The sequence below is a fragment of the Bactrocera tryoni genome, chromosome 5 (genome assembly GCF_016617805.1).
Source record: "Bactrocera tryoni isolate S06 chromosome 5, CSIRO_BtryS06_freeze2, whole genome shotgun sequence".
In the NCBI taxonomy this organism is placed as follows: Eukaryota; Metazoa; Arthropoda; class Insecta; order Diptera; family Tephritidae; genus Bactrocera; species Bactrocera tryoni.
In genome coordinates this window covers 41670146-41686143 of record NC_052503.1, presented here as the reverse complement: position 1 = coordinate 41686143, position 15998 = coordinate 41670146, and the positions used below count along the sequence as shown (strand labels likewise).

The 15998-nt window shown below is 40.2% G+C and overlaps 2 protein-coding genes across 2 annotated transcripts; one reads left to right on the top strand and one right to left on the bottom strand.

Annotated features, from left to right (window-relative positions):
- The first annotated feature begins 6049 nt into the window (after nucleotides 1-6049).
- On the top strand, nucleotides 6050-6660 carry LOC120777175. Its single transcript, XM_040108334.1, has 2 exons — nucleotides 6050-6064; nucleotides 6115-6660. Exons 1-2 carry the CDS (start codon nucleotides 6050-6052, stop codon nucleotides 6658-6660), a joined length of 561 nt encoding a protein of 186 aa, XP_039964268.1.
- Nucleotides 6661-8183: 1523 nt separating this feature from the next.
- Nucleotides 8184-9391, bottom strand: LOC120778964. Its single transcript, XM_040111038.1, has 2 exons — nucleotides 9306-9391; nucleotides 8184-9233 (listed from the first exon to the last, which is right to left on the bottom strand). Exons 1-2 carry the CDS (start codon nucleotides 9315-9317, stop codon nucleotides 8382-8384), a joined length of 864 nt encoding a protein of 287 aa, XP_039966972.1. The 5' UTR covers nucleotides 9318-9391; the 3' UTR covers nucleotides 8184-8381.
- Between the last annotated feature and the right edge of the window lie 6607 nt (nucleotides 9392-15998).

The window sequence follows — 15998 nt, the reverse complement described above, 5'->3', positions numbered from 1 at the left end:
GGGTACTTAGCGAGCCGGGCGACGCTGCCATAAAGCATTTGTACGCTCCAGTACTCGAGTGAATGCGCTGAGCAAAGTATCGCTGCGGTTGCAGTAAAAACTTGATTTCATATGCCGACAAATATATGTACGTTAGTAAATACAAAAATAACATAGTAAATATATGGGTATATGTGACTAGATAAGTAGTGCTCTAGGGTATTTGTGTTTACCTTTGCCTTTTATTGGAATAGTCAATAACAAAAGTACAAAAAATAGCATTAACAATGCAATGGAAGCGTGTAAAATGAGGCAAGAAATAAGAAACGTCAATGGCGCGCACACTATGCGTAATTTTCGCGCCATTAGAGGAGTGGCAGACATTGTCATACCCTTCACCCACTCTTTCAGTACACAGTGCATGCTGCAGTAAACATTTTACATAAGCAGTTTAGTTCAGCTGGCAATCAAATGACTACATCTCCATCGAGTTTAAAAATGGGAAGACATTTTTCTCACCGAGTCATATAAGCTATAAGCAGACGTGACGGCTCTGGTGCGACCGAGAACGTAGACCCCAAAACTACTCAATACCATTGAGGCCATACGTAGGTTGCTAGCAGTGGTAGATGCCAGAGAAACTCCTTCGATCTTGGAACACCATCAAAAAGGTAATTCTGAGTTGATAATGATGAATAGCGCCTTACTAGTTGGCGGAATACAGTGAGCAGCCTGTGCAGGGATTACCTGGGATAGTAAGTGATGTCCGACTGAAGTGTTCAATATAATCCTGCATCATCTGCTCGTAGACGTCTTTATTTGGAAAGTAGCAACAAGTTCTAGTGTAAGAATAAAGGAATTAGTAGGTTGGAACAGGAAAAATAATTTCTATCTATACCGACAGATCCAAAATGGGCTGTGAAGTATGCTCAGGTGTATACTCGAATGATGTCAAAATCTCGCTCCCCCTATCTGATTACGAAACTCAGATCCTATTTTCCTAGCGGTAGTACTAGGTAAAGAAGGCATCTGCTGATCTTTGAATAACTATATACTCGGATTGCCAGATAACATTACTGATCTTCTCGACTCCACTTATTAATTCCAACAATCGCAGAAAGGCTTTAAGCTCAGATCAACTCTACTTGCCCATAGTTTGAGTTCGCGACCACATGAACATTTTCGGCAACGAAAAAACAGAGGAGTTAGATCGGCTAGCAGCGTATTTACATGATTCCGAGGCGGGGCTAATAGCCCCTTCATTACTTCGAAGTCGTAGAAAATTTCAACTCTCTTGGAAACAGCATTAAAACTAACCACTACGTCAGTCTCGAAATCCAATGCAGAATAGCTCTGGCCAACAGCTTCTTCTGCTTTTTTGGACAGAGTAGGTATTAAGACGTAAAGTCCTCTCTCGAAAAACAAAGACTAAGCTCTACAAGTCACTCATCATCCCGTTCTGCTATATTGCGCAGAAGCATCAACGATGACAACATCCGATAAGTCGGCATTACGAGTTTTCGAGAGAAAGGTTCTGCGGAAGATTTTGGCCCTTTGGGTATTGGTAACGGCGAATATCGCAGTCGATGAAACGATCAGCTGTACGAAATATACGATGACATTGACATAGTTCAGAGAATTAAGAGACAGCGACTTCGCTGGTTAGGTCATATCGTCCGAATGAATGAAAACACTCCAGCTCTTAGAGTATTCGACGCAGTACCCGCCGGAGGAAGCAGATAAATTCTACCATTCCGTTAGAAAGACCTGGTGGAGAAGAACCTGGATACACTTGAAATCTCCAATTGGCGCCAAACATCGAAAAGCAAGCACTCAGCTGTAACCATAATATAAAATAAAGAAGAAAAAATGTAGCACTGACCTATTGTAGAACCTGCGGGTCTTCCCAATAACAATATTTGCCGCAGCTGCAAGCTCTTTTTCCTCTTTTTCTGTGATGTAATGTTTTAAAATGGCACACCCAGCGCTAATTGAGCCCAAAGTGGCAGCACCCGTACTTACCTCTGCGAATGCCTAGCTTTCAGCCGATTGAGACGGATTCAATTTAAGAGGAATTGCATGGCAAGGACGAAAAAGTTTCATAGTTTATTTATGAATGTTGTGTAATTGGCACTCAGTTCAGAAGACAATAGCCTCCAACAGTCACCTAAGTGCGACCGCTTATGGTCAGATGTTCTTTCGAACTCCTCTCTGGACTAACTTAACAAGTGAAATCTTTTAATTTAAAAAACATATTCGATAGTCACTTCAGCGATCTCCGTAATTTTACATTGTCATTTAGAATACGTATATATAGATATATTTAATTCAGAAATAGAATTTCAGTAGTTTTTGATTTCAATAGTTTCAAAATCTATTGACACCTAGCCGATCTTAGGCCAAATCTCAACAAAAGTAATTTTCTTCATCTTAATACTTCTTTGAGTATGCATACTTTGACCACACACTGTTTTCAACACGACCTTATTTCCATTTCAAATTATGATTATAGGGTATAGAAAAATTGTAGGAGAACCCCGACAAATACCAACTGCAAGTGTAAACTACAAAATAGCGATCAAAAGGCAATAAATAAAAAAAATTAACAAGCAAAGTTATTCAAATAGTTGGCGTTGTGGGTGCCAGCAAAGCGCTTGTAGTGTTGACTTTTTCTCTAGCTCAGGCGCTTAGGTTGCGTAAGAGGCTTTCGTGAAAGAAGTAAACGAAATAAAATAAGCTGTCTAATTTGATGATAAAAAACATAAGAAATTGAAAACAACAACCAATAAGCTATTGAAGGTTGATTGAACACGGTATTTGTTGTGCGCATGAGCAGCAGCGCCCTAATACAAACATACAAAAGTATTAAGTTCGAAAAATATTAAATAACTACATTAAATGCTTAAATGGCCTGCAGCAAAAGAGCAAAGCATCTTGTTAAGATATAACATAAGCGCGCACAGATGAATATATAACTACAATACATATTTTATATGTTATGTGTACAATATATACATATATATATGTACGCATATGTGTAAAAGCATTCAAAACCGCCAAAAAGCAATTGCGTTCAAATTAGCTCAGTTAAAGTGTTGGCAATTGTAACCGCAGAGCAATGCAAGAAACACACTCCTTAATGTGCCCTGCAGGAAAAGCTGACGACACAGGATAGTGAGGCGCATGGAAAAACAAGAAGTACTATATATTAGAAGAAGTTTACTCCGATAGTTCAGTTTGTGTGGCAGCTATATGCTATAGTGATTCGATCTGAAAAATTGCTTCCAAAATTGCGTTTTTACCTTAGATAATAATCCATTCCAAATTTCGTGTATCCCGCAAATCCTTCTGGGTGCTAAAGCTTCGTAGAAGAGTTAATATACCCTGTTCAGTGTACAATGATTTCGAGAAAGTCAAGGCCTGACTCTTGTGAATACTATCTGAGAGTTTCAATTTTGGACCACTTTTGGAAGCAATTGGGCCGTACGTCAGCGCCGAATACTATCTTCCAAGGCGTCAATTGTTTGGGGCTTAACTGCGTTCACAAGCATTAAAACAAAAAAATAGTCAATCTTGAAAGTCGCACTAAAGGTCAACAACGCGAGATGATGCCCTCACCAAACAGTTTCCTTCAATAAATTGATTATTTCGTTGGTTGTAAGGCTAATAGCGCCAAGCAAAGGTCATCAACATTCTTCAATTCAGGCAATGTCATAAGTCATGGCTGTAGAGTGTTCGCCAACGTCTGTGAAGATGAGCAGGTAACTATACAGAAAGCCAAAACAATGGAAAAGTCGTGTATGCGGAAAGTGTTCTAGTGATCATTCTGAACAACTTTGTCTCGGAGAATGAGGCTCTTAAACTGGTTTTGAGCTGGCGATTGTTTAGGTCAAGTTAAATTTTTGGGGATTATAAAAATTCCTTCGTAAGTTTTTGACGATCGAATGAAATTTAAAAATATGGTGCCTCCATTTTTTGTTTAATTCTATTGATCATTTGTCGGAATCGGCCAGATCAGACACCATCCTATTAAACCGTGTTACCGGAGTAAGTCTATTCGCTATGAAATGCCAAACCAAACTGGGTATAAATCAAGAAAAGAAAGCCGAAGATAAAATCATTCACGAATTCACGCTCAAGCAACTTGTGATAGTACCAATAAAAATAAAGAAATACGCTTTGAACTAGTTCCCACACCGTTTTCGTTAAATTTGAGCCTCACAAATGATTTCTTCGTTTCCAAGATCAAAAAGTGACTCGCTGGAAATACATAGTTTTACTCAAGTGGCCAACTACAAAAAAATTCATCGTTCTAAATGGAGATCATATTGAAAAATAAAGCCATAATTTCTTGCAAAAAACATTATTTCATTGTTAGGCCAAAGGCCTTTGTGCACATTTAGTATGAAGGCAAGCTTCTTTATTGGCGAAGACACCGCATACGAGGTTATAGCCGAGTTTACAACAGCGCGTCAGTCGTTCTTTCTAGGCACAGTTCGGCGCCAATTGTTGATTCCAAGTGTTGCCAAGTCCTTCTCCATCTGGTTCTTCCAACGAAGTGGAGGACTTCCTCTGCTTCACCCGGTAGGTACTGCGTCGAATACTTTCAGAGCTGGAGTGTTTTCATCCATTCGAATAACATGACCTAGCCAGCGAAGCCGCTGCCTCTTAATTCGCTGAACTATGTCAATGTCGTTGTATAGCTTGTACAGCTAATCGTTCCACAAAAGACCATATACCTTCCACAGAACCTTTCTCTCGAAAACTCATAACGTCGATTCTTCAGATGTTGTCGTCGTCCATGTCTCTGCACCATATAGCAGGACGGGAATAATGAGTAAGTGCGGTTTCATTTGGTTTTTGTTCGTCGAGAGAGGACTTTTCTTCTCAATTGCATACTCAGCCAGAAGTAGCACCTGTTGGCAAGAGTTATTCAACTTTGGATTTCGAAATTAACATTCTGACATTGTTGTTTGTGTTAATACTGGTTTCAAGTTAGACGAAGTTATCTACAACTTCGAAGTTATGACTGTAAACATTGATGTGGGGGCAAAGTCTCGAGTGCGACGACTGTTTGTTTGATGACAGGAGATATTTTAGTCTTAAGAAAGTAGAACTAACGGCACAGGTGTTGGGGCCAATATCATCGACGTACGCCAGCAACTGTATACTCCCTCCTATAGAAGATTGTACCTTCTCTATTCAGCTCTGCTGATCCAATTATTTTCTCCAGCAGTAAATTGAAGAAGTCGCACGATAGGGAGCCGCCTTGTCTGAAACCTCGTTTAGTATCGAACGGCTCGGAGAGGTCCTTCCCGATCCTGACGGAGCGTTCGGTATTGCTCAACGTCAGTTTGCACAGCCGTATTAGGAGGCAAGCGATCTTTTTGAACATATATACCGCCCTTCAGGTCTTGTAAACGAAAGAAACGCGCCTGAAGAAACACTCACATATTTATTGTAATCCTAACGAATTTTCTTTTTAATTTCAATAAGATAGTAAGATCTTGCGCTGGATCTTTCTGACTTCAAACTTAAAAGGAGATAAAAAAAATATATATTTTAAGTTTCCTACAAGGCGTTCTCTATGCGTTAAAGAAACACGTCTGAAGAAACACATCAGCATTTTCAACCAAATTATTGTAGGCCTCTACTACGCCACTAATTAATCACCAAAAAGTTTATTTACTAATATTCCATTTGTTTCGGTGAGATGCTGTGAGTGCAACTGACCTTAACCATTGACAAAAACATAGTGCAGAAATGTGTTTTCCCGTGAAGACAGATGCCGTTAGAGCTTCAATAAGCATATGCACAAGCCGTTGAAAATGTGACTCAACATTTTCGAAACGCTAAACCGCATGAACATTTGCGGCTGCTGCACACGCGGGACTCCAGTTCAAGGCGCCAGGCAACACAGTCAGTCCCTACAAATGCGCATGCCATTGCGACTGCAACGTATAAATTCAATTCACGCTCAACAAAGTTGGTAATCTCATTTTGCGTAGCGCGTCAAACGCATTGTCTTCAGACAATAAGAAGGTACACTGAAGAAAAAATCCACATCAATATGGTAATGTCTAAAGTTACTACCAAAAACTCTAAATATTGTATTTATATCTGCTTACTCTGCAGCAACAGCAACTTTTACTTGTTCTCATCGCCAGCTTTGCTACATGTCGGGCTGGCTTATTGGCCTTGTCACCAGAAGATTTCCAGCAAGCGGGTGACATTAAAATCGCCACCATTGTGCATAACGCACCCTCGGCCGTCTCCCACACCACATTCACACGTGTGCATAACCATCGTGACAGCAGCCTGACCACGCTGCCACAACTCGCCAGCACAGCTGCCACACAAACGACGGAGGTGCATCAGCCGAAGCCGTCCGTTGCCAGCCAACCCGTCTACACGCCGCAACAGTTGAGTGTCTTCCCAACGACAATTATAAAGCATGAATTGCCAAAAGCTCCGTTGCTAGACAGTGCTGCGGCTACAGCCGCAGCGGGCAACGGTGGAACGCCAATCATCAACTCATTGACACATACGCCGGCACATTTGGCCTACTCTGCACGGCCCGTAGTGTATCAGACGCTTCCGGAAATAAAGCCGGTGCGAAAAATTAGTTTTGAGGAATCAGTGCCTAGTCCAAGGAATAAGCAATACTACGGTACCCATTAGCATTGAGAACTGAAATAAAGTAATGCTATAGATAAAATAAAATTCGTATTCAAATAAGCTGGAGAACTTTATAATGAATTATAATATTATAGTTTGGAAAGAATTTAGAGCAGCGCAGATGCTCTATGCATAGTTTTAACTGAAAGCAGAATTATGTAATCTATTGAAAGGAATAGTTTCGTAACCGTAGATTAGGTTAGGTTAGGTGGGAAAGGCATTGATTGCTTTATATTGTTGAAAGGAGATACTGGGAGCAGTGAGGTCTCTCACCAAAAGTTGTGCTTTGGTTTTCCGAAACCGTAACAAAGCCAATACGTCGCGGAACCTATTCCATTTTCTATGTATCGAAGTTTAAGGGGAAGGTTGGAGAGGGGAAGGTTCGGAAGCTCTTAACTCTTGTTTCAGACTGCCAGACTACTGTAGTGTCTTTCAAACGGAAATGGCAGCCACCAAGGTAGATGTCCTCTCCGGAGTGCTTTTAGGGAGGTATACATACATTCACTCCGATAGCAGAGCTGCTATACTGGCCTTGAGTTCGCTGAGTATGAGCTCAAAGCTAGTCAAGGATACATGACCTTACTAACAGTAGGATGCAGCTAATTCCATATTAAACCTGTCTGGGTTCGTGGCTACAGCGGAATCATTGTAAATTGTAAAGCTGATGAGCTAACAAAAAAATACACTCATACACAAATTTCATCAGAACGGAAACAAGCAGGAGTTCTCCTGATCAACACCCAGCACTTGTGGGGTTACTAAAGCCTTATGGCCGCAAATGGAACGTAAAAGGTCCATTGTACTGCTAACTCTTAGCAAGGCTCACGTCGCCGCAATGATAGACGTCCTAACTGGACACTGATTTTGGAGCACTCTTTTTGTCAATGTTGCAATAAAGACCGTCCAGCTTTCGCAAGGCTAAGGTTAAAACATTTCGGTTATCATACTTTTAAGGAACTCGGCGAATTGGCTCGAATTGATATTAGAAACCCAATAAATTCGTAGCAATTTGTTATTCATCCATACCTAGGAGTTCTAGACATCACAACAAACAAGAGTCTTTAGCTGTCCAAGTGAGACTTCTCGTGACCTCACGAGATCAGTCAATTTACCTAACCTTACCTTCGTAACCAGAGATGCATTTTAATAAAAATTTGATCAAACAAATGAGTAACCAGAAAACGGCCTGGTTTGACTCTTCAGACTATAAGAAAAAGAATTGCGTTCATCTAAGATTAGTGATATTGGTGTTCTAAACCAGCTTGAAAAGAGAGAGCTTATTAATATTTATGATAGAAGAGAGAGCATTTCGTCAATCTCCAGTCAATCGTACAAGCTTAATCTTCTTTTTCAACTTTAGGATAAGTTAGAACTATGGACATCAATTATTGACAGCTATCAGTTCCTATTGTTGTTGTAGAGACATAATAATTTTTCGAAAACATCTGTGCCCGAAGATAAATCCGAATCCATTCCGGTAACGTAGACTGTCATGAGAAAAGGGCTTATTAATAAAACGATTTGAATAGAGTTTAATTTTGTTATTCCAAAAAATATGAACTTAACGAAAATGTTGAAGCCGAAAAGCATGTGCGAACTATAATTTTGAATTTTCAATTTTTAAATAAATTTCTTACAATATTATCAGCCTGGAACACAGTAAGCAGTTTCAAAAGATTTTAAAGTAAATAATAGCTAGATCAGCGATGAGAGCATCCATTGGCTCATTGTTTGTATTTGTAGTTGGCACTGCTGTTGGCGATGTTTGCATTCGAGGTGACGCTAGCGCTGGCGCTTGCACTCGTCTTTGCATTACCTGTACGGATGACCGTGGTTTCAGGTGCGAAGATGAGCGGGGTGTGATAGGCGCGCAATACTTGTGACGTGATTGTACGCACTGCGGGTGCCACAATGGGTGTGACCACACGCGCATGCTTGTGCACCACCGTCTGACTCTGATGCGACACGGCGGTTGGTATTTTCTGCACCACTTCACCCACCTTGGCAAGAGTCGGCTCGTGAATGGTTATTGTTTCCGGTGCGATAACAGTACGTAAGCCTGGCCGTGTCGAGATGGTAATAGGCAGCGAGAGGGTCTCCGCGGGCAAGATTTGATGTTGAATGGATGCTGTGGAGCTGCTGCCCGACGGTAATTTAACTGAAGACGATACACGTAAGGAGGAACGCGATGCCGATGCCGATGCAGAAGCCGAACCAGCAGAAGCGACAGCTTTTAGGCGTGCTAGGGAGGATGGAGCCGGCGCTTTAGTACCTGATACTGGTGCAGAGTTCGCTATTGCTGTGACTGATGCGGGCGCAAGTGGTTCCTGTTGCTCTCCTGTTGCGGGGCCCGTCACGTCGTTTGTCTCCTCGTCTTCACCCGATGTGACGGCGTTCGATTGTAACTGTTGTTGCTGCGGCTGTTGTGGATATTGGCTTTTGGCTGTCAAGGATAATGTCTGCGAGGGCTTAATGGCTGCGCCGCTGCCGATGCCGCTGCTGATGATGTTGTACAGACCGTCCGGCTCTGGTGAGGCAACACTGCACACAATGCAAGTGCTTAGTAGTAGTGGCAACTGCGGATGGAGATTTATGAGTTGGAATATGTGTATAAGCAAGAGCTCTTAAGTTATTTAATTAAGGCTCACCAATTTGAACATTGTTATGTCGCACAATCTTTCAAAATGTTTGCTTTAGAAAATACCAGTGTCTTACTGATGCTCCAGCATTGTTTTCAGGAAGCTTTTATACTCATAAAATGCCGTTGCAGCTGAATGATTCCACGTCAATCGTTCGCACAGAACGTCTTGGTATTGGATTTCATATAAATTTATATATGCGCTGGAAGTGAAATAGAATAATGCTATATTTTCATCGCCTCAGTGGGCAAATGATTGAAGCTTTCAATAGTGGGTGAAATTACGTATCTATAACCTGTTTGTGTATTATGCCACTGACACAATAAGTGTGATATAATTTTTACAACAACATAACTTCCACAGTATTGCATACGTGGTTGATATCGCAAATTTTGTCATTCCGGTACAGTTTTTATTTATTTTTTGACCATGAAACAAGTCCTTTTTTACTTCTAAATATATACTATATATAGCCGAGCCGAGTTTACAACAGCGCGCCAGTCGTTTTTCCATTTCGCTGTTCGGCGCTATATTTGGAGACTGCAAGAGTAGCCAGATCCTTCTCCACCTTGTCTTTCCAACGGTGTGAAAGTCTTTCTCTGCCTCCGACGGCGGGTTCTGCGTCGAATACTCTCATATCTGGAGCGTTTTCATTTATTCAGATGACATGACCTAGCCAGCGTAGCCGTTATCTCAATGCAAAGGAGCATAAGTCAGCCGCAAAACCTTTTTCTCGAAAACTCGTAACGTCGACTCATCAGATGGTGTCATCGTCCGTGCCTTTGCACCATATAGCCGGTAAGGAATAATGATACTCAATTACCTATTCAGTCCAGAGTAGCACTTGGCAAAAATTATTCTGCATTTGGTTCCTAAAGAGACGAAATTATCTACGACTTCGAAGTTATGACGGTCAACCGTAACATGAGAGTCAAGCTGCAAGTGCGACGACTGTTTATTTTAATGACAGGGGATATTTCGTCTTCCTTATCCAGCCTGGAGAAAGCAGAACTAATGGCGCGGTTGTTTAGGCCAATGATATCCATATCATCGGCGTACCCCAACAGCTGTACACTTTTATAGCAAATTCTACCTTTTCTATTCAGATCTGCAGCTCGAATTATGTTTCCAGGGATATATTGAAGAAGATAGAGAGTCCCTTTGTCTGAAACCTCGTTTGATATTGAACGGCTCGGAGAGGTCCTTCCCGATCCTGACGAAGCTTTTGGTATTACTCAACGTCAGTTACATCGTATTAGTTTTGCCAGGATGCCGAATTCAGACTTCAGAAAGACATAGCGACATAGAAACAGCTTCTTTTCGTGCTATCAAAAGCATATTTTAAATCGACGAAGAAGTGGTGTGTGTCAATCCTCTTTTCACGGGTCTTTTCCAAGATTTGGCGTATGGCGAATATCTGGTAAGTTGTTGATTTTACAGGCCTAAAGCCACACTGATAAGGTCCAATCAGTTTGTTGACGATGGACTTCAATCTTTCACACAATACATTCGATAGAACTTTAGATGCGATGCTAAGGAGACTTATCCCACGGTAGTTTGCGCTGATTGTGAGGTCTCTTGTGGATTGGGCAGAGCACACTTAAATTCCAAACGTCAAGCATGCTTTCGTCCAACCATATACCTACAGTAAATATTTTCGAACTTCAGCGTGGTTTTATACCGTATATACTCGTATTGGCCAATATGTGAGTTATATTAATAAAATTGAGAGACCGTGATTTTTATATAACAGTGCATATTTGTGTTTAGAAAGAATCAAATCGGGTGACAACTCGCCATAAAACTTACAGGCTTTATCTAATTGAAGGTACATTTAATAAGTAAGAGTATAAAATGTTCGTTTAAACCCGAGCTTAGCTCTTCTCTACTTGTTTTTTTTATTCTTTAGTGTACATTTTTTTTCGCTTTCGAGGACTATTCGATATTTTGCAGAAGCACTTATGTATTTCAATCGTCGAATCACTTCTCTAACTCGATTTTTGGAATAGCCTATGACCTAATAGCCTCTATCAACGATGCTTATATATCTAGTAAATCGTTTTTGTTTATCGCACCATCACTCGTTACAATGATACTGGTAGCATCGCAAAACGCCATGGAGGTGGTCATCAAAAGACTGCAACGTCACGTGAGATGGTTCGGAAAGTGAAGAAGCGACTTCAGTGAAATCCACGACGAAGTGCCAATCAAATGGCTAAAGAACTGAAAATATACGACCGCAGCATCCGCCCATATTGGAAAATGAGCCTGTGGTCAAACCTTACAAGTTCCAAGTTTTGGAGGCTGCTTTGAAGCCGTGGGCAATCAAACATTTCGGTCGCAAGCCATGGATGTTTCAACAAGACTCAGCACCATCTCACAAAGCGCAAGTGAGCCAAGAATGGCTGAAAAACAATGTTCCGAACTTCATTACGACCACACAATGGCTTTCGAATTCACCAGATGCGAATCCAATGGATTATTCTCTCTGGGCCATTTTGGAGAGCAAGGTCCGAAGTAAAAAATACACCAGTCTCGAGATGCTGAAGAAAGCCATTGTCCGTGAGTGGGCCAAAATACCGGCAAGTCACATTCGGGCAGCTTGCGATTCGTTTTTTGACTGTCTCAAGGCCATAGTTAAGGCAAAAGGTGGTCATATCGAGCAAAAGTGAATTGGTCCTGAATTTATGATTATTTTCACACATTTTGTACTTTAAAATAAATAAAAATAATTTTCCAAACCGAATTTATGGCTTTTTTAATTCGTTACACTTCGAGTGTCGGACCCTCGACAACACCGGCCTCTGGGTTTGACAATCACCTATGAAGTGCTAAACAAGTGCACCCAGAATTACAAGCCAAACGTGGTCCTATAAGGATTCTATGAACCACAAACTTAAGGCGAACATATTTACATACAATTATGCACAAGAAATTCAGCATAACACATTCATTAACTATTGATGAGGTATGTAAATTTAATACCTCTTTTATTGTATTTATTATTGATGTCGCGACATCCACATTGTTGAGTCTGTCGTTATGTTCAAAACCATAGTCACAGCCGTCTGCGCCTTTGTTTTTTGTTTCTCCCACAGTAACAGGCAACACAATGTCTCTTCTAGAAAGGCTCATAAGCTATATACTTTTAGACATAATTTAGGATGTTCATACTTAGGTGCCACAAAAATATCACACATCCTCATACAGACATAGGTACACACGCCGAATTTCTTCATTACCTTTTGTTACACAAAAATATTACGAAACATTTGTTATGATAGATGATAAAGCTAAAAGCAAAATGAAGTTGAAAATATGTTCATGTAAATATGTCTATACGCCCACTTCAAGGCTTCAATTTTCTCAAGCGCATATCTAAATTTCACGTTTTACCTGTGTATAGTCAAAAATGTGTCTGTGTTATGCAAAGGTATCGGTGTTAAACGGTATCGCATCGCAAAAATTACATGCTCACATACTCATATCATGACGGATATGTGCGTGACCCTTAAGAAATACTCACATTAAAGGGTAAATATTGACTTCAACAATAATTTCATCTAAAAACGGCACACCATTATGAAGCTTTCTTAAGTCATCTAATAAGTTATGATAAGTTATGAACAAGCGAAGGACACCTTCGCAACGGGATAGAAATTGTAGTTAACTATTTAGCTGCCATCATATTTTAGAAAACTGTTCAGTATTTCAAAAATTAAATTATTATCGGTAACGAAAAGGCAGACGAAATGGCAAAGCTAGGGCCCTCTTTAGACGAATCTGAGGCGGAGTGAATATCAAGCCCACTGGGAACGATCAAAACAGAACTTTTTATGCAAGATAGCAAAGCATATATGGCCCAAATATGACAAATATAGAACAAAGGAATTATTAAATAGGTCCAGAAATACATAGCATAACCCCTTGAACAGCATGCGCTAAAAGTAGGCCTGCCATAGAAGAATATTTGTCACAGCTGCAAGCTAAAAAGGAATAAAGAAACGGAACTCGAACACAAAAAACTGGGAACCCAATAGGCATTACACCTTAAATAGTTGTCAACAAAAAGCATTGCGGACATTACTAGTTTTATTGAGAGTACCAAATATTGCGGTTTGAGCGTAACAATGAAACCGTTCCGACGATGGTCGGGTCTACGTAACCCGAACGGAATCTTATCCAGCCGAGGACTGCCAACTCGGCAGATTTCTGCCACTACAACAAAAACAACATAATGATGAAATAGGAAAGCAAAAGTAAAAGAACCGACGATACTGCATCAAAATTGAAAGTTGAACGCTAATTAAGCCCATGTGGGCCGCACTCCTACCTTCTTATATTTCCTTAAAACATCTGCATTTTTAATTAAAATATACATTTTTTGTGTCAGAAGATCGCTACTAGGGCACGAATACGATTCTTCAAAAAAAAATTAACCCTGGTCGGTCCAACACCGAGGTGTTCATAGTTCTTTTGTGTCGAACTACCTTCTGCACTTTTTAGAATAAGTTAAACTTCACATAACCTCGCAAAAAATTATCTAACGATGTTAAATCACAGGGTCTTGGAGGCTGCTTCTCAGGCCCAAACTGTCATTTACCTTACGTTCAATGCTGTTAAAGGAATGCCTAACCTTGTTATCATTGGCAACGAGTCACTTTGTGGTTAGACTAGTATGGGTGCCAGGTCACACCGAAATCGCAGGTAACTGTAAAGCTGATGAGTTTGTAAGCAAAGGTAATGTAGCAGTAATCAGTAGAATGTTATCGAGTCGGTGCTCCCTTCATCCCGTGGTTAGCTGGGCCTCGCGTGAGCTTGGTCAGCGCTGGGCTACCTTTGCTTTATGCGCTTACGCAAGTTCCTTTTGGTCTAAGATCAATCGTAAGAGATCCTCGTATCAGTCGATTGCCGCATCATTGTTATCTTACCGGACGCCAGCTGCAGAAGCTGTATGGAAGAAGTTGGACTAGAAACATCTCAATATTTCTTGCTTGATTGTCCAGAGTTACCGACATCAAGGCTTAAACACTCGGTAGCCCATACTTTTAGGCATCCCACCAAACTGGTGGGAATAGAAATTATAAGCCTGTGCATATTTTTATTGGCCACTAGGCGCTTAGTTGATTTGTAATATCGAACATGATACGTTCCACTAACCTACTCTTACACTGTAAAGTTTATATTGTATATTTGTGTCCTTCTGGAATTAGAAGTTTCCTTAATCGTTTTATTCTCATTCTAGTATATTGAAAACTTTATAAGGCTATTACATAACTACCATGTGTCTAGGGAGTACATTCATATATAAATGGTTTTTAATTTAAATCACCCATCAAACTTGCAATACCTCTGGCATCTATCTGTTATATAAACTCCTCGCATTTGAGTCCACTAAATTTAAACAAAGTGATTTATATGGAAGTCTTTATAATTGCACTCACAGAAGCTGGAACATTAATTAAAATAATTTACCTAACCACAATTCTCTCAATTTCAATGAACATACCAGCCACGCAACGATGACGTAAAAGAATATAAGAAATATTGCGTTTACGTAGACGCAATCACCATACAGTGCGTTCAAAAAATAACCTTTTTTCAAGTATAAAATCGTTTTAAAGTATATTTTCTAATAAAACGTCATAAAGGTTCAAAATTTTAACATTAAAAAACTGCAAAGTATTTAAATATGAGTGAAGAGGTAGTCTGACAATTATGGAGAAATTGGAAACATAGATGACAAGCCAGAAAGAAGAGGAATCACGCGACATCTAAAAGTGCGGACAACGCTATTGTTCTTCTTTTTGAGGAGAATTCACTGCTCAGTCTAAAAGAAGCTAAAAAATTTTTGTTTCCAAAAGGGATTAAATATAAAGGGGTTCCCTAAATTCTTAAAGAAAAAACACAGAAACTTAAAATGTTTGAAGAATGTTTATAATCATGCGAAAGAGCATCTTTGGCATTTGTTTTTTGGAGATTATCTCTTTCAAATGTTGGCCGCGCCTACGTCACAGATGGTCTATTCGTTGAGTCCACTTTTCGATGACACGTACAAGCGTTTCAATTGATAACTGGCGAATTACAAACGTGATCTTTCGCTGCGATTCCTGAATGAAAGCGATATTGTTCGCATAGACTTTATACCTTACATATCCTCACAGGACCAGCCCATAACATAAAATTATCTACTCACCACAGGATTCACTCAATAAATCCATTGATTGTTGCGATGTGTGTGAAGTAGGGCCATCTTGTTGAAACCAAATGTCGGACATCAATTTCAGACATCAAATAGTCGGTTATTATGATGCGATAACGGTCGCCGTAGACGGTTACGTTCTCACCGGCATCATTTTTAAGGAAATATGGACCATTGATTCCACCGGCCCACAAATCACACCAAACCGTTGTTTTTCTCGATGAAATGGCAGCTCTTGAATCTCTTTAGGTTGCTCTTCATCCCAAATGCGGTAACTCCTTGTTGAGTATTATTAGTTAGTAGTTATCCAATAATAAATGCTGGGACTCAAAATGGGTAATGGTGAAGCAAATAATGCGCTCAGTAGGCCGATTATGTTAACCATAAGTTGAGCGAAGCGCGCGAAACACATTCTTTATAGAACTTGAATTTTCGTAACAAAGTTGATCGATTTGTTAACGCTTTTCAGACGTAAGTCTTTCCATGATGAAATGGCAAAC